This window comes from Pogonomyrmex barbatus, unplaced genomic scaffold (genome assembly GCF_055798465.1).
Source record: "Pogonomyrmex barbatus isolate J1 unplaced genomic scaffold, ASM5579846v1 scaffold18, whole genome shotgun sequence".
NCBI classification, from domain to species: Eukaryota; Metazoa; Arthropoda; class Insecta; order Hymenoptera; family Formicidae; genus Pogonomyrmex; species Pogonomyrmex barbatus.
Window position 1 is genome coordinate 4,417,447 of NW_028297114.1, and position 27,647 is coordinate 4,445,093.

A 27,647-nucleotide genomic window follows, 5' to 3' on the forward strand; every position below is an offset into this window, starting at 1 on the left:
CTCTTTGTGCAATTAATAAATACATCGATTATATAATTTATTCTTTACTTATATATTCTCTGGCATATAAAATTATTAATATTTCCGCATAAATATAATAATTTAGAGTAATTTTCATTATAATGCCGAAGCTCCTGTGACTTTAATGTCCTCATTTTAATGTAATTGTGTTCCTTTCAGAATATGTACCTCGTAAAGAGATTTATTACCATAAATTGCATTTATCAATTATTTTTGAACTTAATTATTTCTTTTTTAACTAAATAATGATTCGGCTTATCGCGACCTGTATTTCCGCGCGAACAGAGTCCTTGGCTGAAAATGCCATTAATAAGCAAACGTCTCTGATTAATGCTCATTGTAATAAATATTGATTTATTAATAATTACAGGCTAATGGTAGCTTTGTAAAATAAGATTTATTGACTTGGCGTTATTCTCCACATGAATTCTTGATTAACAAGGTAAAGATAAGCGTATTGTTACTATTGTTGCTGAGATAATTATAGTTGAGTGTGCACCAGAAATTGGTAGTTAACCCAGAAGCACGTCGACCGTACAAGTGCACAATATGCTACGACGTTACTATTGTTATTGCGGTAATACAACTGTGTAATTAGCACTAAGTTCCGCAAATTAGTGTTAATTGTGATTGTGCAAGCTGTTACGAGTATCGAAGTGAGTGTTTTTATCGCTTTTCGCGTTAATTTTGTCAGCGATCGATGTATCCCCCCCCCCTCCTTCTCCCGTGTATTAACGTGTAATGCAACCTAATTGCTCGTCTCTGTGACGATGTAATCCGATTATTGTCGCCGCACAAAAAAAAATGTACTGTTTTGTCACGCGCGCGCGCGCGCGCGTGTGTGTGTGTGTGTGTGTGTGTGTGTGTGTGTGTGTGTGTGTGTGTGTGTGTGTGTTATAGGTTATTTCAATAATAATCAGAGGAAGAATATTTCACGTAATCTCTACAATTCGACGGAATAGATTACAAGAAATCAGAGACGGTTGGATTTAATTTTTTATCCATCCCACGTCGGGCAAATTTTTTTAAAGATATAATTTGAAATTAGAAAAGTATCTAATTACATAATAAAACGTTCTAGAAATCCGAATTAGCTTTCCGCTGGAAAATGTCGGTATTATGCGGAAATGTTCGACATTATTGGCCCTCCGATATTATTTCCGGGATTTTATCGCTCGCGTTATAGCAGATTAAAAGATGCGGTATATGAAAACCCCCCCGCTTCGTAATGGCCTACAATTTTTCATTTCGCGCTAATATTCAATTTCTAACTCCTCGTTATGTCGTGCATTACACTTGGAGACTTTACAACTCGCGCCTTATTAGCGGATTTATTGCATGAAGAGCGTGCCATTCAAACGAAACGGGTTTTCCGGATGTTGTCCCGGCGTTCCTTGCTCTCCGTACTACCGTGGAAACTCATTTGAAAAGCGCATTCCGCTTTTGCGGCGAAATAATAACGTTACTCTTCGACGATTTATTTCCTCTTTAGCATTCTACGTCCTAGACCGCGCTGCGTTAACCATGTTTAAATTCCGATTCTTTCCCATTAAAATGAAGGGACGAGTGTGAGCGTTGAAAAGCGGGTTTATCACAATGGTCGGGTGTAAAAAAAAAAAAAAAAGGAGCGGTATAAAATACATTTTTCTCAGTTTAAGAAACAAAAGAAGTCACTAGAAGAGTGCTTAATGTAAAAGCCAACTGCTTTATTATGATCCTTTTCTGCGACTGTAAGCAGGGCGATTATAAAGAAGTATAAAGAAAACGATTGAAAATTTTATGTCGCGCTGCAAAAGAAAGCATGCGTAAACGCGGACGTATGAAAAATTGTTCGATGTTCTCTTGGAAGCGAAGTAAAACATTTTCGAGAGTTCACAAAGCTTAGAGAGAAAACTGACAATTTTTTTCTTAGCGGGAGCTTGACTTAAGCGTTAAGCACTCTTGTATATCTCGTGCAATAAATTTCAGCGTAAGTCCTCCTATGTTACTCGACGTAGCTCGTAGGTCCTCGTTCCTTCCAGTTTATTTGCTTCTATACACACCACGTTTTATGTAGCATGCAGTCTGTTTTATAGTTCATTGCAAACGATAGAATCATTATTACGCTTCTTTACTGGCATTTTAGGAGAAATTCCCGGAGGAAATATCATTCTAATAATCGACAAGTTAGCTTTAATAATCAAAGAAAGAAATAGATTTCCTTTTACATTTTACACAAGCGGTAAAAAAAAAATTATAAAGTAAAATTATAAAGTATTTATGAAGGAAAAAGTTTCAGCATTAAAGCAATCTGATGAATACGTAATTAAAAATTAAAACATAATATATAATAAATAAATTTCTCTCTCTATGTACCTAAATTTACGAAACGTACTCGTTACCAGGACGATGTACGACGATGTAAAGTCGATCTGTTTGCCTATTCATTATGCAAATTCCAATTTACGCAAATTGTTTACTGCACCACAAAGAGAAGGATTTAACGAGTGGAGGGGATGAATAAATTGTAATTTTCGGTTTAAGCCGCGAACTTACAGCGCGCGCGCGTACTTTTATTTCGCCTCTTTGCGAGAGACATCCTGGCGAAAATTCGTTCCCGCGCGGTCGCATTAAAGGGCAACGATGTCGGCAGCCGTACACGTAGCCTGCTTACGCGTCGGTTTGCTCGCATTTTAGTTTGCAGATCCTACCAGCGTGGTTATGAGATCAAATGTTTCCCGTGAAATTATATACGCCAACACCGACAAAAGGCGGCGATATCGTTTCATTGCGCCGGCAAACACTCGCCACTGCGTAACTTATACTCGCCGTTATTTGACTAATAAATTGCAGTTAAAAATGAAAATTGGGGAAAATTTTTACTCAGAATTTGTGATGGACGGGGATCAACATTAATTACGCGTGCATTAAATTACGCGTTTGCGAAATAGCTTGACCTAGCCGCTCGCATAGATTCCGCGAGAACTTATATAAATATCATAAAGTTATGACCGTGCGCCGCCCGTCGGATTTTCATATATCTCGCTTTTATGAAAGTAAATTTGCGCCAGCATCTCTTCTGTATTGCGCATTAATAACGATAACTATCAGGGTGAAGAGAAGATAAATGATTCATATAAAAATAACTAATTACGTCTGCGTTAATTGCATTACTCGACTTCCATAAATCACTCACGCTAAAAATAGCGCGATACAAGCGTGTTTTTTGTAAAGAAAGAAAAAAAAAAAAGAAGATCTTAGTCTCTCTAGTTTGCGTAAGATAATATTCATTATAGGTACTTCTTCTCAATTTACAATCTGCGCTTGTAATACCTAGCCGTTTCTCAGTAAATTAAACGATGTTCATTAGTCATGTCGACATTTATGTGTAAACGGGGAAGACAACTCACCTGGAAGACAACTCACTGCTTTCTCTTCGTCGGAGCACTTCTGCGTCAGCCACAAGTAGTCGAACCACTTGATAACTTTGACCTGCAAATGATTCGGCACCCTCCTCATTCGCATGTACGTCTTCACGCCATCCAGCTTCGCTGCAAGCATCAATTTTTGTTAGAATGTATACCGTTGAATAATAAAATTCTTTATTAAGTATAATAATTTCAATTAATTAACCTAACTCCAAACTTTACTCCTTGATTTTCCTGTGCATGTGTCACGTGACCGCTCGCGTTACGCCAAACGTGATATTAATTCTCCATGAGCTAATTACATATATATGCCACCGTTTCTGATAACGTGTAACGTTTCCAGATATAACTAATTATCATTTAAACAACGAAAACCTCACGCGAAACCGTTCCATTTGTTAATTCGGGAATGTGATAATACGTCATTATACAAATGAAATGTTTGATGATTATTAATCGTCGCGGTCAATATTGACGATTAAAGTTAATAAAGTTATACGTCGTCCAATCTCACGTGAGTTCGCAAGCCGACTGATTGAATAAATAAATGCATTATAAATGTGAAATTTGAGAAAGTCAATCTTTGTCATCTGACAAAGTCAAAGAATTACATTTTTTACGATTGGATTACGATTCTATGAGGACGTTGTTTTATTATCACATATTATCGAGATGTATCTTCTGTCCTCTCTAAAAATTTTTCTCAATATTTTCACTTTATTAAATCAATTATACTGATTACCGTTACAAATTGACAATATATTTGTATAACGTAATAATGAGTTTTCCTTGGCGCAGTTTTATTTTTCGCAAATAGCTTTTGGTTGCGGCAAAAATCGTATTGTCGCAATTATCAGTTAATTAAAATGAACGAAGACAAAAGAAATTATCTCTCCCCGAGCAATCTCCATTCTTTCTTATCTTTCCCGATGAAAGGAGCATCGATGGGATCTATTAATATAGCGATATTGTGGCATATCCGCTGTGCAATCGTTGCACGGGTTGCAGCAGATCAATAGTAATGCAGTGAAATGGAAAACTAAGATACGGTTACAATTTTACGAACATTTATCTTGGCGCTATATATTCACACGAGCGTGACAACTCAATTGCACAGACAGAATCAAATAAAAATATCTACTCGTCGAAATTAATATCGCTAAATATTAATAATAGCAGAAGATATAATAATAAAATAATGAGATTTAAATCTCCTCGGATTTGTCTTTAAAGAGATTTAAATCTTATTATTAAATGATAGCAATGATATTTCTGTATTGTACATTTAATTGTATCCTAAATGTAGACGGTTTTAAAATTTTACGTTAATTTTATTTTAAAATTAATAGAGATGTAATTCTTAAGTGTGCGGACGACGATTTTAATCGTCGTCTCTTTTATTATTTTATATACACTCGTGTTAGCATAAATGTACATAAAATAAGAAATTCGCAAAATTGTATAGGAAATGGCTTTTACGTGTCCGTCATGTCAAACTGTTTTGGTGACAGAATGTAATTTTACAAGTACTTTTACGACGTACTTCCACTTGAAGTAACGCGCACGTAGCTGATTTTAGCTAAACTTCTTGATGGCAAGTAGTCTTGAGAGTGAACGTTTCAACGAGTGTGCTAGGACGAAATGTGTATTTCTGTATTCAAATAAGATCAGCGCCGTTTTCACAATACGGATATTCGAAAGTATGTAAAACAAAAAGCAGGAGAATTACATTCGGATTTCAACGCGGATCTGTCTCGCGTTACAGAGAGGAGATATTATTACTGGATTCACGTCGCTCGCATCCGTTACGTTTCAAGAATCTATAAATATGGATTATAAGGAAGAATCCATATCAAGAAATGAAACGTCAAACTGTCTCCGAATGCCAATTGCTACCCCATGTTAAATATTCAATCCGTACTCAATCGAGCAAGCAAGAAGCCGTGGAATCGATGAAAGGGGTAACGTGTTTCTTAGTCAGATTACATTGGAGCTATTACATTCATGAATATATCTACTCTTTTACATAAATTATATTTTATAGAGCGTATTATCTAGAAGACCTGGTCTCTGATACAGTTTGTCGGTTCAATTACTGATTAACATTATTTTAAATAAAAGTAAAAGAATTTTAGAAGTTAAAAAAGTCAAAAGGGTTAACAGTTTTAAAATTGTAAAACTATTTACGTTTCCTGTAAATTGTAAAATTATTTACGTGTTTATATTTTAAATGTCAGAAATATAAATTCTGTACAAGATGTTATTTCTCCGCATTAAACTGTAAATATAATTTGTATACAAAATTAAATATCTAGACTTTGTAAAACATAAAAAAATCTCTTGCTTCTCTTGAGAATTTCAGATTTTCAAACTGAGCACAGTTTTTTCCCGTTTTTGAATGCTCAAATGTTAATGTATGACGCGGCTCGAGAATCCGCAGTGCGGAGCTCACTGCAGCGATCTAATTTTGTCGTATGGATAGCACCGGGCGGTCGTCGTTTTGGGGTTCCATCGTCGATCTATCCCGATATACCCGCGAATAATCAATCCCAGATACTTCTCCAGCCAGACCGGATCCAGGCAGGATTCCCCGCGAGCAAATCGGACGGGCGCAGTCCGGAATTGGCCGAAAATGGGTATAACGGGAATGCCGCCGCCGACCTGGCTTCGCCTCGCCTGACTGACAAGGAAGAGGGGTGGTTTCTATCGGAAATGGGCTTCCAACCGACCGACCGTGCCCGTTTCGACGGCGCAATTTAACTTATTCCCGCTTTTCGCGCTTCTCTCGCGCGGGCCGCGTCTCCCCGCTAGGATTCTCCGGTCGGAGCGGCGATCGGGGGGGGGGGGGTGAGAGGGGGATGGGGAAGAGGGTGGGTATGGACCGATATATTGACAACGTACAGCGGCGGCCCGATTCGGCGGCCGATGGATGGCGCGATCAAAGGGGCGAGAAGATCCTTGGCCGCGATCCAGTCGGCACCGCCGCATCTCCGATCATTTTTCCAGCCAGTTCGTCGAACCGTGTTTGAATACGGACGTCGAGTTCGCAAAAAGCATCGACGGAGATGCGAAGCTACGCTCCGAAGGACGATGTCCTTCTTGGAGCACTTTTGCGCATGCTGCAACGTGCGAAGTGGTCGCATTGAGATATATATCTTCGATAACGGGATTTCAAACTCGTACAATGTCGACGTGAGTTCGCTTCTCGACATTACAAGTGCAGAGAAATGTAGCTCGTGTTGTTGCTCCTGTTTTTTATTGTAGTAAAAATATCGCGGAGAACATTTATAGTTTTAAAATTGAAAAGATTAATATGTCATTAATTCCTCGAAAAATTTTGTCATCGTTTTTTTTTTCATGATATTCCTATTTTTGTTCATTCGACAAATTTTATAAAATATATTTTGAAATTTGATAATTACTATAATATATAATAATTATTATACTGTCTACATTGTAGAATAATGGGATTTTATGTATAAAAAATGTGTCGGTAAATTTTTGACTTAAATATTCAACATATTCAAAATAGAATATATATTTAATTGTTTTTATAATTTTACATTTAATTAATTTAAGATGAAGTTATTAAAAGTATTCTTAAAACAAATCTTAAATTTATAATATATAATTTGTTAATTTTGCGCGATAAATAGGACTTAATTTCGTGTTATAATAAAAACTGTATTGTCATGTTAAAATAACTAACACAATTTATATTACATTTATATATTTTTTACATAATATTGTAATACTAATTAATTTAAGTAACACAATAATTAAAACATTATTATTATTACTTTTAACTCATGGCACTTAATTACTAGCAATGAGTATTAAAAGCTGAACATTCGATACTTTACGATCTGTAATATTCACGTTTAGCCTTAATAATTTCAAAGAAATAAAAGGCGATGTTAAGTACGAAAGTGAGACGCACGTGCGTCAACAGAGAAATGAACGTGAAACTCCTCTATCGTTACTTAACGACGAAACTTTCGGATGTCTTAAGGGTTAATGGAGGGCATTCGTGACTTCGTACTAGTACGAGATCAAAGCGATAATTTCTGGCTCGTTTCCAACTCCAATTCGATAGAAGCTAAGGCACGTTTATTTCGCGCCAAAGAGACTCGGTTCTACCATAACGACAAATAGCAGATGTATCTTGAAAATAATTGTACCACTGAAAAAGAATTTAAATGGATTTCCCATTACTCTCTTCACAGACATCGCAAAAGTTTCGCAGCCTTTTGTCATCCTAAGAACAAAAGATCGCAAACTTTCCAGTCTCAAAAAAGTTAAATTTCAATTCGCCAAGAGATCGAAATACTGAAATATTAAGTAGTAAAATGTCCATTGTTCAGTTTTCCGAAGAATCGGAATGTGAAACGAATAATATAAAGGACGTAAAGTAATTCTCTCTCCTTTCCGAAAAAAGATTTACAAGAACTTCGCTTGAAAAATCACTGTTTTCTCTTTCCCCCGTCAATTCTAGTCGTCAATTCTCGTCAGCTCCGAGCCCTAAACGACACGCCGACGTTGTCTGTCCGAACGCGCAACCTGAAACTGACAGTCGCAGACGAGGTTCCGGAAGATCGATGGATCTCCTCGAGACGCGGTCTTAACGACCTTGTTCCATGTTACCGATAGCTTCTGCCGGAACGTCATTACTTTCCTTTCAGTCCACTCGATCAAGGCACTCCCTCTAATGAACGGCGTCTGTAAATGGTTTGCACGTAATAAAAGTAAAGACACCGCCAGACCGTCCTCGCTATTCCTATAAATCATCACCGCGGCGACGGAAAAATACGGCCGTTATTCCTACGGTTACCTCTCTCTCGCAGAGCGAAAATTCCATTCGGCCCGCGTATTTTGTCACAACGCTATTTCTGAGTCCTTCTCTTTTTTTTTTTCCTCCGATACGCCCTGTCGTCCAGCGCCGCGCGAGTACCTTTTTTTATCCAAAAATACGACCGTTACGCGGATTTCATTGACGCTTGCGTACGAGGGAATAAAAAAAAAACAAAAAAAAAAAGGAAGAGAAAGAGGAAAAGGGAAAAAATATTCCTATCGATAGCTCGCTCGTTTCGAGGATTTAATAAGGCACGTACCCGCCCAAAATTCGAAACGAGAGCAATGCACTTGTCGTCGTAGTTTGGTCGTAGCGCTCGCCGAGCCGCTTTTGCTTTTGAAATCCCACTACGCCAGCAGGCATCGCGCCCCCTGGGATGGATTAATTTTCCCCGAAAGTCTCTCGGGCCAATTAATCGGGCGAAATGCAGCCTCGTTAATTATCCGGAATTCTGAACGAGCGTACGCGCAACGCGTCGTGCCATGCCGCGTTTACTCTATTAACAGACATTCGCTCCTCATTGTTATCGAGAAATGCGATATTCCACAATTCGATAGATTACATCCCAGGCCCAGCTTCGGACGATTCTTTTGCGGTTCGCCAGTTTCGCATTTCTCGCGCCGGGTTTATTCCCGTATACGTTTTGTTTCTCTGCCGCTTTGAGCGCGTCCACTCGAAACAATCGCCGCGAATTCCATCGGGGAAGAAAGCAACGCCGGGCGTGCTTTCCGAGGGAAAATCATTTCACGTTTCTCGCACATCCGATTCGCGAAAATCCGCGAGTGATGTTCATCGGGAAAAGCGTGGAAAGTTTGCGCATATTTTTCCGTGGCGAAGGAGGAGCAAAGATAGGGGAAGGAGAGGAATGCTCGAACGTTCGTTTGTTACTCGAATAATCTCCCGGATCCATTGAGCGGGATCAAGGGGGCTTACCCCTTTGTGCAAATTTAATTCCTTTCCTTCCCCGTGCTTCCCCGTGGCCATATATGCATACGCAGATAATTCCCTTGCCGTCCTTCTCGGCGGCATCGCTGTACATTGCACAATACTTAATCCGAGCCGAGCAACTTCTATTTATTCGGATCTCCCTGGGTTGCGTAATTTCAAGTTTCGCCGGGAACTTTCAGTAATTCAAGCCGCGTCGTGCACGGTCCTTAATTGGGTAACATTGAAACGCACCGTTCTACACACCACGGAAATTAATATCCAAATCACCACCGCATCGCGCTCACACGGGGCCGCCTTTCCTTTTGCTCTCTTCTGTCGCGTGAGTCGCTGCGTCATCTCCCTCGTTTGCATCGCGATTATTCGTGTCAAGGAGGAGTCACGCCAACGACGTACATGTTTATCGCGCGGAGCGGCGACGTCGTCGTGCAATCCCCCGACGGCAGGATTCTCTCGTTGCGAACTTCCCGACACAATTCCATGCAGATGCATCTCTCTCTCTATTGCGAGAAGATGGAGTTTCTCGCGTGCGAGGCGTGCTTTTATCTATCTCCACGGAGAAAGCCCTCGTAAATATCTAAAGACCACCAGTGATTTTTCACCAATAACTCGTTCCATTACGCGGATGTCGCAGCCAGCCGTGACAAAGCTTCTATAGTTTCTACTTCGCTCTCTCTCTCTCTCTCTCTCTCTCTCTCTCTCTCTCTCCCCCTCCCTCTACCGTTCTCTACCTCCCTCCGGCTCTTGCCAGCGACCAGGGCCGCCTGTATTGAGCCGCAAGTGAATTTCAACGCAACGGATCGATGGGACCGAATCAACAGCCTTTCCGCGTTTCCGTAAACGCAAATAGAATTGATACAGAGCCGCGCACAACACTCTCTCCAGTGTCGTGGTTCCGGTATATTTCCTGAAAACGGCTTTGGCTCCCGCCCTCTCTTCTTCGTCGCACACGTTATCCGCCTCTATATACCCAACGGGGACGTATAATACATACGAGGGTTTTATTTATGAACACGACGAATTGAGTGGACGTGAGCTGAACATTTGGGGGTACGCGGAATGCTTGCTCGCTCGTATCAGATCGCTTTATCCGCTCCCTTTTCGGTTGATGTTCAGTAACGGCCTCTCTCTTTCTCCTTTTTTCCTCTCTCTTTCTCTTTCTCTCTCTCTCTCTCTCTCTCTCTCTCTCTCTCTCTCTCTCGAAAAAGGAATCGTCTAGGGACGCGTGGTAAAACCGAAAGAAAGGGGAGGACTGAAGGGTAAAAGATATTGGATCCCGCGGTATTCTATCCATTTGCCGCACGCCCGTACTCGCGACGGCATTCTCACATCGAGGAAATGTGACATTCAAAGCCAAGGCAAATATGGAACAAGAGAGAGGGGGAGAGAGAAAGAGAGAAGAGTGCAACAGCGGGACGACGTGAAATCCGTTCCACGAAATTGCATTGGCGATACAGTATGCACCACCGAACCGTCGTATCGTTTGCTATCACCTGTTTCCGAGAAACACATTCAAGTGCAACGTTAAAGGCAACTTCGTAATCGAATCTCTCCCCTTACTGCTGGCATGCGAGTCCGGCTTAATGATTGCCGTAGGAATCAAAGAGATTCGTCGAACCGTTTCGTCATCGCGATTAAATATTTTTAATTTTACATCTGTGTTAAATATATTCGATAAACACAAATATACATATCAAATATATTCGTTTATTATGTATTAAGATAACGTTTCATTTCGTACGACAAATTGTTTGAATGTTCAATAGACTCTACAATAATGAAGTCTTCGGATCTCCAATTTTCCAATCAATGTTTAAATTTATATTTTCAGCCAATCAATATCAATATGTTTAAAAATTTTGTCATACGACAAATGAAACGGTAGCCTTGCACTTGTGTTATAATTGCAAACTTAAAATCTATTATTAAAAAAAAAATGTAACGCAATTATGTATATTAGAGAATGGTATCAGTAACTGCATTTAGAAAATATGAACTTAATGGCCAAAGCTATTATAAAATAAGCTATTATAAAATTAATTCGTAACGATTCACGTATTCCTCCTATTTTCCATCGTTTTTCTCTTTGTGATCAAATGTTACTCGCAAAATGAAATAACTTCAACGTGCGAGTGCAAATAGTTGAAACAATTATTTGGTCATTCGGTTGTCTAAATGATTCTAACAATCTATGTAACTACATCGTCCAATTAACCGCGGTCGAGTTAACGAACCGGCTATCGTGTAATTCATTTGCCTCGTGGCGAGCAAACTATATCATGTAGTGTTAGTCGCTTGTAACCCGAAACTACATCATATCTTCGCACACCTGACGAAACAATAATCAGCTTCTTCAGAATTCTCATAATGTTCATCTATAAAGTGCCTCCTTTCCATTTACAAATCCTTCAATAAATTAGAAATCGATACTTATTTATATAAATAACAGAACGAATCTCTATACGAGAAATTTTATAAACAAACGAAAGCTTTAAAAATTTTTAGTAACATTTTCACAAAGTAGAAATAATTTTAATTGTAGTAAACAATATAGCGGAGTTTTATCGTGACATTGTGATTTAAAAATTGTATATTAAATACAGATCTTACCTAGGCGAAATTTTAATTTCAGATTTAATTTTAGATACGAAGTTGAACGTTCGAGAAATTAGGGAAATATTTCTCTCGTATAGAAAATTAGCGTTCGGCCTCATTTTGCTGAATATTATTCGTGCGCGCGTAGGGAAGTTCGTCGCAGTGGTTAAGGAGACCGAATAGCCAGACGTTTGCGACAACGTTTAGGTGCGGGCGTGCCGCGCGGAATAATCCGCAACGAAATCGACAGTCGTGAATTTTCGGCATGGTCGATTGGATACGGATGTACCGATAAGAGGCATAACGTACAGCTTAGAGGATCAGCGTCGGCAAATCGGACTCGAACGGTGTGATCTGCCTGAATAAAATCTAATCCCGCTAGACCGATACGCGCATACGTAATTAGGCATTAAAGCAATTGGCATCGAGATACACTGACTATCGCAATGGGATTAGCGAAGGGCTCTTTGCTTCCTCCGATGTTCGCCGATAGCCAATGGTCCGAACGCGATTGCTCCAGAAAGCCATAATTGCGGTTCCCTTACTATTCTCAGCGCGTAACGTGTTAATTCCGTCAACTATCCATTAGGGCTGTCAATCGGAAAGAGACTTCAGACTGGATAAAACGGCGTACGGCTTACTTTTTAAGTAAGTAAAATCAGAAGAAAATTGGCTTTTGGCTATGTTTCAAAATTTATTGTGAGTATTAAAAATCCATGATATGAACTATATATTCTTAATACTGTAAATTTTGGAACACAGCTCTTGATAGATATTTATTTTATGAATGCATAGGTACATTGTTTTGCGATTTTAAGAATTTAAGAACATCAATTTTACAATTTTTATATTCAGAAAAAATTAAGAAAAACTTACAAATTATTACAAAATACTTAAAAATAATATGAAAAAGTTTAATGGTGGATTTATAATCTGGATCAAAAATTATTTAAATAGATAAAAAGGTGCTTGATTACATTTCTAAAACTTATTCTAAAGTTCTTAAAGTTATTTTCACTTCATCTTTAATTCAGGCAGTTCAAAACAGCAGCAAAATTTATTTACTTTCAAATGCGATCTGGAATAATCTATAATTTTCGTATAATTTTCTCATTGAAATAAATAAAAATAGGTGTGATATATCCTTAAGGAATAAATAAACTTTAAAGAATGATTGTTAAAATTAATCTAACGTAAATATAAATAAAACATGAAGTTATACTGGAGCGTGAAGTTATACTGGAAAAATTTCATCTGTCTTCTGCCTGAAATATTTTTCTACGTACATCGCGAAAAAGCAGATATATATCTTCCGGTAATTCCTCGCGTCACAGACGATGGAAGGATGAAAAATGGTATCTCGGCCAATCTACCTTGCAAATCGTTGTATCGCGCGTTATTACATTTCGATCCTATTCGCCGATGCAGCCTTAATAGACATTTCATGAGATACACGAGCTCATTAACTATCATGCTCAACACGTTATCGGAAGCGTCGGATTTCACGCATATAAATCTCCTCCGTGAGGATTTCTCGCGGGACGAGCGGGAATGCCCTTCCCCGTTAGACTCGAGAGTTACGTGCCTCCACGCGAAATAATCTACCGGCGGTATGTAAGATCTGAGTCGTGTTGTACCTTAATCCGCTTCTTTCAATGCGAACTGAATGGATTTGAATTTTCAATTCGGCCTTATCGGTGAGCGCAGGGTGAATTTTACGCGCGTTTCCTTTCTTCGAAATCGTGTTCTCGCGTTTCCAACTTCGCGCAAAGAGCGAAATTTTTACTCTCTAATCGAATCGTGTTCTCTCGAATCGTGTTCAAATCGTGACTCTTCGCGTAAATTGTAGTCAACGTCAGAATTATCCGGACGATTTGGCATTCATGCATTTTATGAGTATTAAATTGTTACAAATAAACGGACATTCAAAAACGCCACGGTACGTTTGGTTAATCTCATTTTCGCCAGGTCGACCGGTAATTTGTTTGGAATCTTTTTTAGCGCAATTTCCCTCCTCACAAAGCTAACTCCCTCCTACTGGAGAACCGTAAAGGAAACTCGGATACCTCTATAGAGTATCTATTCGCTTTGTTCACGGAACTGCGGGAGTAGAAGGCCTTTGATTATCGGGTAGAAAAAGCGACAGAGGCGTGCTGGCACACCGAGGACATCTGAGATGCGAAGGTATCTAATAACGATTCTGTACAAAGAAATCCGTTTGATTAGCGGACTAAATAATTATTAGATCTTCGATGTCTTTCGAGACACGTTTCGCTCGCTGGCGTTTTTTAAACTTTTATTCTCCCCCGTATCCGGAATTTTTTCCAATACTCTCGGAATGTAAAATCCATTTTTTTAAGCAGACGTGAAAGCTAATTTGTGGCGTTTCATGCTTGATAAAAATTAAAAAAAAAAAAAATTCTTTTCCCTTCCCAAATGAATTAATTAAACAATGTCGTTAACGAATAGGAAGCAAGAGAAATTGTTCTTCTTTAATAAATTAGTAAACATTCAATAAGTATTAAACATATCACTTATTGAATATCGACTTAGTGCAGTTTTACACAAGTTACATAATATGTCATCTTATGACATTCGCGATGATCAATGCTGGCACGTGACGACGGATAATGCAAGATGAATAATTCGGTGATAGACTTTTGAATGATAGCGCAGTTGGCGAAGTAACGCGGAACGCTAACGTTGACGTCGAATGGCGTCATGGGAGCGCGAGTCAGGAAGTAGAACTTCCGAACAGATTCTCCTGTTACAAATTAACTGCGGATCCTGAAAGTTGGTCTGACTTTTGTCGGGAGGGGAGGAGGGGACGTGCGAGATTCACTCAAACGAACGGACGCTTTGTTCCGCACCATTTCAACGATGATTGCGTGATTTCATTGTATAACGAATCCATAACCGTGTAACTTTGCGTGATTCCTACCCCGTTCTTAATCAATCTTTCCCTCGGACAAATTCATTTGTATCCTACATAAAGAGAAGAAACAATTTCTAGGTCGTGTGCCATTATGATGAAGGAAAGTTTGGTATAAGCGTACATATCGTCTAAACTCTGTTTTAATTAAATTAAAAAGAATGTCAAAGCAAGGAAATTTTTGCAAAGTAACAAACAACGTGCGTGTAATTTCATTTTATTAAAGTTAGATTTATAAGTAATTTTGTATTATAATAATATGAGGATTTTAAATTTATATGTGTAATAATAAAACAAAAGATACTTTGTTTAAAATAAAAACGATTCCTTTCTTCAAATAGTTTCTTATAGGCATGCGTTGAAAGACAACCTAATATTCCAGAAGCGAAAACGTCTATTACTTCGTAGATATATTCGAAAGAGTAATCTCCTAATTGAGCATTGTGCACACCGAAGCGTAATAGGCCATTCGCAAAATTAACCAGTCCGTGAGCGATGCCGGATTCCACTGGTGCTAACGCCAGTGATGGAACCGCGAGTATACACCGCCGGGCCGACGGCACACGTACATTTCCGGAGGGTGTGTATGCGATAGGCAACGATTCGCAGAATTGTTAGACCCGCAGTTACTGTCGCGTGCGGCCGCGAACAATTTAATCTCCCACCCTGGATCGTTTCTAGCGCCGATCGATGACGGGCACAAAATTGCCGACGCCAGGCCAGAGATTCACCGTCGTCGGATATGCGCGGATACCGGTGCCGGGCATGCCGTACGTGGGCGCGTTCAACAAAGCGTGCAATCCGCAGACCACAGAGGAGGACGCGGACACGTGGCTCGTTTACGGCGGCCTTTAATCGCGCCGGAACTTCGCTCACGGGACTTCCATTTACCAACTCCTGCACCGGTACCGGAACCGCGAAATTCCGCGGTCAACAGTGCCGCGTCCGCATAACACGTTTCGAAGTGAAAAAAAAAACGTCAGCCGATGCACTTCAAAGCAAACGTGCATCCACGCCGTTATCATGCTTTCTCACAGTTATCGGGAACACCGACGAACATCGCTCGAGTCGAAATTATTTCGAATTCTTTGTGATGTTCTATTTACATTAGAAGTATCGAGCGATCAGTCTTGACTTCATTTCTATTTTTTAAATTAATATTTTTTTCTTCATATTAGAGATATGATTTTTGAATTTTCTGACTTTTTATCAACTATTCCTTTTATGAAAATCAGATAAAAATCCTCTGATAAAAATCAGAAAATCTCGACGTTAGAAAAAAATATGAATTTCAAGGTAGAAAATGGCCGTATTTCTAAGACTATTATACATTTTTCTATTCGAAATTTTCACGTTAATGTTAATTTATGTTTTTCACCATAAATCTGTGCTATTAATTATAAAAATAAATCTTATTTCGGAGATTTTAAAATTTAACACGAAATAGGTTTGTGACATTCTTTTAATAAACATGTAATAATTAGCGATGTCAGTGTATAAGCAAGAGATAAGCAAGAATAAAAAGTCAAGAAGCATCAAGACAAAGCTCGGTTTAGGTGAAGAGATCGTGGAGTATGGAGATGACAGACCGGGTTGCTGATGGTAACAGATTTTGTCTCGCTTACAGAGAAATATAAACGAGCGACTTAATCATGCGCGCAAGACGACAGGAGTACACGGCTAAGATCCTTCGCGACAGAAGCGAATAAACGTACAGAAGGAAGTTGGGAATAATCCGACAACTGGCACTAGCTTTGGCGCGATGAATCGTCATTCATAAAACAAAGGAGCGCAATCTCGCTTTTCCGCGGAACATGCGACGACGCCGGAAACGCTGGCCCGAACGACGCCGTTCGTGGTCGTCGCTGACCGTAAAGAACGCTCTTTGACCAGATATACCCTGCACCGACCTCCAAAATGAAAATCTCGGTTTTCGTCCCTCGGTTTTCGATTCTCGCTAGAATTTCGGTGGTATGGTTCGGTTAAGATCTCCCGCCGTCGTCGCAAAAACGTTTCCGGACGAAAATTGAGCTCGCTCGGAAATTTTGCAACTCGCTCGCAAAATCCATCCCCCCCTCGAATAAAACCGATATCATGAAATCGAGCCGGGCTCATAGATTTTCATTCATTTAATGCGGCAGGTGCGCTCGCACGATACGAAAATCAGGCCCGAGCACACGGTCGTGGAACACCACGTGTTATTAATGCAACGGGGCATCCTCGGTCGTGCGGCGGTCGTCAATACTTGCCCGACCGACTGGATCGTCGGTCACTGGCCGGCCTCGACCGGTTCCGGGGATAGTTTCGTCCGACAACGAGGACAGATCGATGACGTCAGCGGGATCCAGCTATTTTTAGCCGAGGGAGGGGCAACGCGAGTAGTCTGTGCCGCGGGGGGGCGGCGATGGAGTGGCAGAAAAGCAGCGGAGGGGTGAAAAGCTGGTGACATCCCCGGCGTGTGCTCCGCTCGACTCATTCATCCTGCTGACCCAAAGAATGGAGAGGGTGGTCGGCGAAGGTGCGGGAGTGTCGGGAGTGCCGGGGATGGGAGAGACGCCTGCGCGGACTTGGCCGGCACTTAAGCTTGATGGACCATCAGATTCAGAGAAATTCGGTTTCTCTGAGCGAATGCTGAAATAACAAGAGAGAAGGAGGGAGAGGGTGCAAGGGAAAAAGAGGGAGAGAGAGGGAGAGAGAGAGAGAGAGAGAAAGGGCGAGAGAGAGCTAACGGCGGTGTGCAGGTGTATGGTTACTCGTGAACCGATCGATTTATCGAGAGGGTGAATAGCTATAAATAGACTGGCCGCGATTAGCGATCCCGCGCTGGTGGGAGTTATTGATATTGGTATTGATACTGTATTGCGGTTTGGGTCATTGACTGGTGAAATCGTACATAGAAATGAATAGCATGTAACTATATGGGAAGATACAAAATACTCCGTAAGACGCTAAAAAGAAGAAAACCAATCACGCTAAGAGCGATTCCGTTTCTCGTGGAAACGCTGGATATTTTAAAAGATTCGTCACGAATAACGTTGGAATAAACAGCAGTATTCTGCATTTTATCATCGTCTATAATTAAAAACATCATTGCGAGATGCCGCGCACTGGATATATTTTCAGAGTTACACGATATATTTCATAGTTTCGCATCTAAACTAGAAATTAATCGCCGCGGCGTTCATTTTGATGCTAATCTCGCTCGACAGTGCTTTGCACTCTACCGGCTTCCCATCGTTTGTTATTTTATGCTTCTCAATTTATAACAACATCTGATTTTACGAAATCCTCTATATAGAAGAGAGCAGCGAGCTACCGGTAGGTAAAAATAAGTGCCTGTTTCGTGTCAAATAAAATCTCGTTTCCGGGATTTGCAGAATTTTCTCTAATAAATAGAAAAAAAAAAGGTTAATTGTTCGATCAGCGCAAAATTGATGCTGGCGCATCCAGTTTCGCGTGTCAATTACGGCAAGGCAGGGAAAACTGTCGGTGAAAATCAAACGCGGTGATCGACATCTTCGTATTCGTTTGCACGTAAACAAAGCGGATTTCGATGGATCCGCGCGCTGGGAGAACCGGCTGGGAAAACCGGGAAAAACGCGAATCCTCCAGTCGGCCGTTTCGCGACGGGTCTTCTTTCGCTCGAGCGGGGGTTATTTGCGAAAACTTTCCGGCGCACGACACCGCGGAAGGCGGAGGAAGAAATTCCGGAGGGTAATCTCCTAGAGCGCGCCCCGCGGGAAATCGCAAGATGAATTTCATGATTGATGCTGATGACACGCATCTGGCACATTCGTCTTTCCCGCGGCGATATCGCGCGGATACACTTTCGCGCGTCATTCTTTCTCCCTTTCTCCTTCGCTTTCTCTCGCGGAAACTTTCGGGGGAGAAATCGCGAGAGAAAAGTTTCGGCGTATCGAGAGACCTTCTGTAGGAGAGACCGTCGCCGGTAATCCCCGATCCTATAAATCGTCGCGCGAGCGCGGAGCAACGCCGTTCCAGCCGGGATTGTTCACCGATCAAATGCATTAGGACGGTCTCCGGTGTTGGTATACGTGTCGGTCGCCGACGACGGAAACTGGCTATTGAAATTCCGCGATAATCGAGAGAAGTTCTATTCCCTGTTTGTTCTGGTACGTTTCAGTAGACTCAGAAATGGCTCGTCTATCCCGCATTCCCGACCCGTGAGAGAGATTGGATGGATGGCTTTATACGGACTTTGCCACAGATGGACCGACAATTCCACGTACAATTTGGAGTGCTTGTTTTCGATATAACACCGGAAATTAAATCGCCGATGTCGTTGAAAAGTGAGAATTATTTTTCTTTTTCTTTTTTTTTACGGATTTAAAATTACCGATAAAATGTTTTGAATGGAAAATGATCGTCGTGACAGAAATATAATAAATCAGGATAAGATAATTTTTTTAATTGAGATTAGTATTAAAATGGCATGTAAAGTGCCTTTGTGAAATTTATTTAGTTTATGTGTTGCGGTCGATACAATTATCGTGACAATAATGCACGTGAGAGAAAAAGTATGGGTGGGACGAGTTAGATTAATGGCACTTTGGGGAAGTAAGAAAATACATGGGACAATGCGCTCAAAGCTACGGCTAAGAAGCGAGCATGGACTGGTTTTTGCTGTAATAAAAGTTTTTATGGCGACATATACTTATACGAATCCACGAAGAAGAATATCGTCATTTGTCTGGACGAACTTACATGAAGGAAATGTGATAGTCGTTCTTGTTATCCACATCTACAAACGTAGCTATCGCACAATCGCATTCCACCCTTTAATTGCAGCCGATTTGTTACACGCTAAGGAGACAGGTAATTCGAGGTATCTACAAAAAACTATTCAACTGAAATGTTATTGCCATGAAGCTTCCTGTCATCTAACATGAATTTTATTAATTTTATTTATTAATGAGATACTAAAAAGCATGGAAACATTTTTTACATGAAAACGGAATGGGAGAAAGAGAATATATTTATGTCTCGTTTGTTTTAGAATCTACATTTTTTTAGTTATAAAAATAATTTTATTTTAATTAATATAAAATAATTTTATATTATACTGTTTAAGTAAGCGTATAACTAAAAATACCTTCAAAATATTTTAATTCTGTACCTATTCAAAATGCCTTAATAAATATATATAACTGTCATGTTAAAAAAATATTATTAAATATTCTCTTTTTGATATTGAAATTCTATCATTTCAAATTTAATTCTATACGCTTTACGCTTCTTCGTCGTTTCTTCAGAGTTTAAAAATAAAATTAGAATTTCCTATTGTTTTTTCATTACAATTGAGAAAATTAATGAGTGACGGCCCATCAGGTCGATGTTATTCTAAATATACAATGAAAAATATTTTATACCATGTTACGGATACAGGGTTAATTGCGCTGAAATTTCACACGTAATTGTGATCGATTGTATCGACGCTCAATTAGGCAACAACCACGCCGGTTGCAAATGAAAGAAGCGAAATTGCGGCGAGCTACGCCGTTGGCTACGAAAGGTCGGCAAAATCGTAGGGTAGTTTAGGGGTGGGTAAGGTAATCGGGCAATTGCAGTGATGTGAGAGCGTTTGACGCCAGGAACCATTACGGAAAATTGAACGATGTTGACGGGCCCGATCGACGCCCGCGTGACACCGCGGATCTCCCGAGTTGGAATCGCCGGTCGGCTGAGTTCGAAATGGTTTGCTTTTGGCGGTCAGCCGCTTCTGGTTGACATACCGGCGATGTGTATGCCCTCACCACCGATGACGGACATAAAGCGTTCACATAATTTCCGGAAAGGGACTTGAGTAAGGCGTGACGCTTGCTGACCGATCCCAAACCTATCTTTCATCTTTCGATATCCCATAAATGATTTCGATCATTCTAGGTCAAAAGCAGAGTCGCGCCAACATGAAAGATAAATGTACACGTCGACGCGTCTCTCCTTTATGGAGGAGATATCGAATGAAGCGATATTGACAAATTGATTATCTTGCTATAATTAAAAGCGAAATTCTAAGTTTATCTGACTTACTATTTAATGTAGGACAAATTTTCAGAAACTTATAAGACGCAGATTTATCTCATCTTCCTCTTAGTTACATATATAGATTCGAGGAAATTAATTTTCTCAATTATCATTTGACAATTAAAATAATACAAAATAATACAACTAGATTATCTTAGCTTTTTATGTCTATATTTATATATATATATATATATATATATATATATTTATATATAGTGCCTTAATAGATTTCAAATGTAATCACTTTCATTGATTGTGATTAAAATTAATATCGATATATAAAGTTTGATTTTTTTCACTGCATTATAGTTTTTACATTAATAAACTAACACTATTCTCTAAATGATAAAAAAATTCGTTTACTAAAAAAAATCGAATTAGCCTGTGCGTTCGCGTTAAAAATCTATACCAATTTATTTTTTAAATATAAACAAGTATTAAAGCCAGTATATAATTTTGTAATATTTATCAAAATAAATCAGTTTTTTGTTTTTAACAGATCAGCGCGTATTTCTGTTTTTAATAGAAAAAGAAAATTTCATTTCTATTAATATTATTGCTCGCATTAATAGATATTGCCTATAACACGAACGTTCAAATGTTTCAAACAGAAAAAAAATTGGATTAGCCAGATTCACGTTAAAATTTATAACAACAAACTGTTAACTTTTTTAAATAATCAGAATTTAAAATCAGTGTTTCGAGATATCGAGATATTTTGTCGAGAGAAACAATTTCGTGTAAAATATATCCTGTTATGAATTTATGGGAGTGCAGTTCTATACTGATTAAATCAGTACGTATGGCCGCTTTAATTATGATCTACGTGCTCTATCGAGTAAAATGGCAAACGTTTCGCCGAAAGGTAGGTCGAATGCTTCTTTCCGGTCGCGTACCGGCACTTTAATGCGAGAACCGTCGCGTGTGGTCCGCGGAAATCTCTCTTCTTGCCGGTGGTCTCCTCGTTAGGCGGACGGAAAAGCGTTCAAAGTACAAAGCTGGCAATCACTGCAATTTCTCGCATTGTATGCTCAGAGATGCAGCTACGTGAGGAAAATCATTGTTTGCGATTCAATACGGCGGTGAGGATGGAGAACGTGAACTGGCGCGCATTCATGTGAAGGGAGCGACCGGAGAGATTGCGAGCAATAATTTAGAAGACAGGAAATGGCGTGCTTTAAAGGAGCGATATCAGGAAATACAGCATAGGCGCAAAGCGAGATTCTCGCTTAGCCGAGTTAAGCGCATTCAATCGCGGGATGATAAATTTTTATCGGAATTGCCGCAGTGCTCAATTACCGCGTACGACTGCAAACTCTTTGCCTGGATAAAGAAAAAAAAAAAATTGCAGTCGCGTTATCGGCCGTGCAATCTTGTACAGAATATCTCCCTCGAAAAATGACGAGTGTTTATAAAGAGATATGCCGGAAAAATGTACATGTGTGTACATGTATATATATATATATATATATATATATATATATATATATATGTACGTATATAAAAATATATACAAAAATATATGAGATATTGATCTCTTTTTTATATGAATATCATTCATATTTTATATAGGTTTATACTAAATTCTTTGAAAAGATAGAGAAAAAAAGAGAGAGAAGAGGAAGATCCTCTCTATCGAGGAATCGGGGTGAAATATGACTAGAAAACGGTAGTCATTCTTTATGCTTCCTTCCTTATGCTTCTCGATAAATCACGCATCTCAAGTATCTACGCGAGTAAAAAAAGTAACAAAGTCACAGGTGCAACTTTTGCCACGATAACATCAGAGCCAAAAGGAAGATCACGTGTCGCATCAGTATTCGCTGTTTGCCGGAAACATAACTGCAAAGACTTGCTTTAACAGGAGAGGTGAGAGTGCATTGTCCTATGCCGATTCACCCCGGTGGCGACGAGTCCTTCGACGGCGTGGTCGTAAAGTGGAACAATTTTCATCGGTAAGGACATTGCACCCGATGGTGTGGCTGCAACGCCGCACTGCGCGACGCAACGAGGCGATAGGGTTGAAGAGGGTTGGGGATATTGCGGGGGTCGGTCCATCAGTTTGCCACAGCGGGTGGATATTAACCCGACGCTGTTACGATAGTGCGTAATGCACCGTGGTCGTAATGAGACCCGCATTACGCAGTAACGTGAGTTTCTCGTGGCTACCTCGACTTCCTAAAGTTGAATCATCCGCAAAAGTTATTATTTATTTAATAATAATATTAATTGCTCATTTTTCGCGTGATACATTAAATACAAAATTACAAGTAAAATGAGTAAAATTAAAAGTAAAATGAGTCAAATGCGCAAGACCAAAATTTTGTCACAAAGTTAAAATTATTCGTCAGCTGACGTCAATAATATTTGTAGAATAAATTATACAATAAATTAATTATTGTATAATTTAATCTACTATTCTCTATAAATTACTAACATTTCCAACAGTTCCTTTTATTCAGCAGGCAAGAGTACATAGATTTCTGTGACTTAAGAATGCGAGTAAAAGGAGTCAGCGAAAAATCGAGAATCGATACAGTGCTGCAAGTTTAATCGCCGGTAGAACGAGTCTCCGATCTCTTTCCAGCATCGTGCTAACCACGGCTTCGACATCAACGGGGAACATCATAGTCGACAATTTCCTCCTCGTTACCTCGCCGGGCCACAGAAATCTTAATCAAGTATCAAGAGAGGAGGGAGAGAGAGAGAGAAGGAGAGAGAGAGAGAGAGAGAGAGAGAGAGAGAGAGAGAGGGGGGGATAGAGAAAGAGAAGAGTGAGGATGGTGAGGTGAGTTAACGGCAATTTCTGTTTCCGCATTATCTATGCAGATGCATTTAAACGTCTCATTCCCACAGGATCACATTGAATTTCCCTCACGACCGATAGGAGATACAGCAATGGGGTAGCAGACGAAGGTGAAAATTCAGGGACCGGGATATGTGTCGATCGGTGCATTTCTCGTCGAAATCCAAATTTAGGGATTTTCCCCGCTGCTTTTACGCGCAAAAATACGGGATTGTAAAGCGGAGGACGGAGGAAGAGGGAGAGAAATGAAGAGTTACGCGGTCGAGAAAGACCGGAAAGGACCTCGACGGCTCGTCTTTCAGGGCGATTGGTTACGTCGGAATAGCCATATTGCGACTTTTTTATACGACCACGAAGAAGGGATAATGCAAAAGCAATTTCTTTGAAAAGAAATATCACGGAACGAAGCTTGATCGAGTAGCGCGCTACGTGATGCTTTAACCCCGCGCCTCCGCATGGAAATCGGAGGTCGGATAGAGCCTAGCCTCTGAGATTTATGCGTGTCATATTGAAGGGATATGCAAGAAATTCAAGGCTTATCGATACTTGAATTAAAGATCAACGCCAATCAGTCTTTTATTAATACTAAATAAATATTATATTTCTCGAAGAAACAACAGATTATTCTGTATATTGTTTATATAATAATAATAGTTTATATAATAATAATAATTATAAATTTTATACGTAAATTTTATACGTGTATATAAAAAAGTAAAAAAGAATGAGTTTAAAATAAGATTGGCAAGTCCATTTCGTATAATTGCAAAATGTATTTAAAAATATATGAAAGTAGAATGTATATATAAGGATGATGTATAACGCAAAAATAAATATTCAAAAAAACGTTTACAAATGTCCAACAAATTCCTTTTTAGGCAAAAAAAAAAAAATAGAGGAATAATCCTATTTTTATAAACCTTTTCGAGCTATGAGAAAAAAAAAGAAACGTGCAATGCGCGAATTCTCCGTAGAGCCGTTCGTCGATGACTGCATCGATGGGAATTTCCGGTTGGTCCACGAGGGGATATACCTAGAAACGTTCCCCCCGTTCGTCGTCAGAGATCCGGAATCTCAATGAAGATTTGGAACTCGCCAAGCCTTTCGATTTTCCGCGATAACGCGGCGCTGTGCTTTGGACGAAGATTTTGTAAAGATGCTGCACACTGAATAGTGAGATTTTCTTGTGAAAGTCTCGAATAATCTAATGCCATGATTTTTCATAAACAGAAAATGAGACTTCTTCATAACCACGCAAGAATTTTTAAAGATTTAAAAAAAAAAAATGCGCCACTGCGATTGAATTGTTCGCACGTTTTTTATTTAATTTTATATAATTTGTTTAAATGTATATTTGTCATCACGATTTTTTTAAGATTTTTTACGTTTAAGAATTACATTTTTTAACGGAAGAATTAAAGATTTCAAAAAATGCATTGTTAATGACGTTGGAGATGTTAATATTAAGAGTAGAAAAACAATTTGTGGAATTTTCTAATCGAAACTGACTGTTAAAAGTGACTAAATTTAAAAGTTAAAAGATAGTTGCCTTAATCATTTAAGATGTATTTAAAAAATTATATAACATTCTTATTAAAAACAAAACTAAAAAATTAAAAAATACAGTATTAGAAAAATATATTTTGTAGTTTTTTAAATGTTGCGCTTGTACTTTCTTGTTTCAAGTTTCGAAACTTTTCGCTGCATTGTTATCTAGACATGCGTCGCTGTTGATGCAACGTGACAAAAAAATAAAACCCGTCGTCGTGACAAATAAACATCAGGTTAAATAATCAAACAAATCATCATTTCGCAAGTTTTTGGAATTAAACGTTTTAGATTTTGAAGATATATAACGTAATTTTATTATGTTCTAACACTTTTTCAAAAGTCTTATTAATTAAATAGATAATAATAAATTTATTTATTTTACAAATTAAAAAATCTAATTTTAATATACACTCCATTATGAATCTTTCATCGTTTCAAAATTTAGAAAAACGGTTGGGAACCACTGCTTTGGACGTTTAACGAACACGCGGGCGATAATTATAATCCGAGGATTTGTTCATATTTGTTTCACGGATAAAATCGTGGCTCGTCTGTAATCGTGCTCATTATATCAAGCAATAAAAACAACATGTGTCATCGGTTGCTGCGATATCGCGAGTGGATATAATCATAATGATACTACAGAGAGCAATGTGCGACACGATTGCAACAATTTTCAGATGATTTAATCGGATATTCCGTTTGATATGTTCACATATATATAAATGCATCGCATAACATGTTTTTGTAACAGTTTCTATGATTATATATTTATTGCAATTATATATTCGTGAATAAAAAAAAATATTTTTTTAATATATAAATAAAATAGATATATACATATTTATGTCTATTTTTCGGGAAAAATCTCGCAACTTTTGTGATGTATATTAATCTGATGTACATGATAGCTTCAAGTGGTGAAAAGTGAAGGGATGGCAGATAGGGAGTTTCCTGGAAATCCCGACGAGACAGCTAGTGCCACGATATTATCGCAACTGATCTCTGATCCCAAGGGAAAGACATATCTCGAAATATTATAATATTCGCTTGTCGATTGAACTTGATTAAATTTATGCCATAGTTAGATTTTCAATGGAAATTTGTCCGTTTGATATAACTGCAGTTTTCTGCTATGCGATATAAAAATTGTAAATCGTATATATCACAGTTCACTGAATTACGAATACACGAAAAGATAATATAGAAGTTTTCATCGATATATTATATTTGTATTTTTCTACCATCGTTACTGATGTTTTTGATGATAAAAGTATACTTTTCTTAAATAAAATAAAAATAAAAAATATAAAAAAATATTAAAAAGATTTATGTATAAATGACAATTATAAAAGTATTATAATATAAATTAATTATAATATAAAAATATTATATTATAAAAGTAATTAACAATGATTTTTCAATAATAAAGGTTTTCAATAAATTTTAATTAGTGCATGTAAAAATATATTTAATTAATTTATTATCATACCTGGACCAATAACTGGATTTAAATCTAATTAAAAAAAATATTAATTCCTAGAAAATGTTCAAAAAAGTAACTTTAAAAAAATATTTTTTCTTTTTCAATTTTTTTCTAATAAAATTTCAGTATTGAAATTTCTCGTTTATTAATTCTATTTCAATTCTGGCGTATCTTATATTTTAAACATATTTTCCGTGTAATGTGTTTTTTTAATAAAGATTTATTCTGTACAAATAGAGAAACATTGAAACATTTCATTAATCATAGTTTGTACTTTTGAAATATCCAAAACTAGATTGACTATAACAGAATATATATATATATATATATTTATATTCTTTTATATTTATATGATTTATATATATATTTATTAATATATATTTATTACATATCTTCTTCATATTCGAGAATATGCTGATAATTGCACGTACGTTCTAGAAATCGCTATGTCACAAGTATTATATTTGCCTAAAGTATCGGCGTGTTCATTTTTAAACGCTCTCGAGTTGGGCAACGTGATCGTTTCGATGGAAATTTTCGAGTGAGAACTGCTATGAAGGAACGTTACTGAGGTTGCTGGACTGTGTAAGGATGTCGTCAACGCAAAAACAACAGGCGTTTGCTCGTTCTCGTGAAATTCCTTTCTCAAGACAAACTTCAATCTTTTCAACCACACGCCGAATCGCTCCTCCTCGGCAGCGGCGCAATAAACGGTACATCGAAATAAATCTCGAGATATATCTCGGTTTTTCGTCAACGCGCCATTTTATTCTACCGGAATTTTCATCTGTGCCATCAGCGTTTCTATAAATATTTTTCTTTTTGTTGAACCGATCGCAGAATTGTGAGAAATATCGTGGGCGATTTGATAAAAAATTCACTGATACAATTCACTGATACGAAATCATCTGACTTGAGCAAATTATATGATTTAAAAAGATGCATGCACATAAATAATAAAATAAATTCAAAACTTGCAACGTGATTATAAAAGAAAATTTCCAATT

At 38.4% G+C, this 27,647-nt stretch overlaps 1 protein-coding gene across 9 annotated transcripts in view; it reads right to left on the reverse strand.

The window, feature by feature from the left end:
• LOC105431733 (cyclic nucleotide-gated channel alpha-3) overlaps positions 1-27,647 on the reverse strand; it is a 162,127-nt gene that overhangs the window by 19,016 nt on the left and 115,464 nt on the right. For all 9 annotated transcript variants that reach the window (XM_089075213.1, XM_089075210.1, XM_089075212.1 and 6 more), the window contains exon 10: positions 3,411-3,551. In XM_089075213.1, the coding sequence (XP_088931339.1) occupies positions 3,411-3,551 (141 nt within the window). The remainder of the gene's footprint in view (positions 1-3,410; positions 3,552-27,647) is intronic.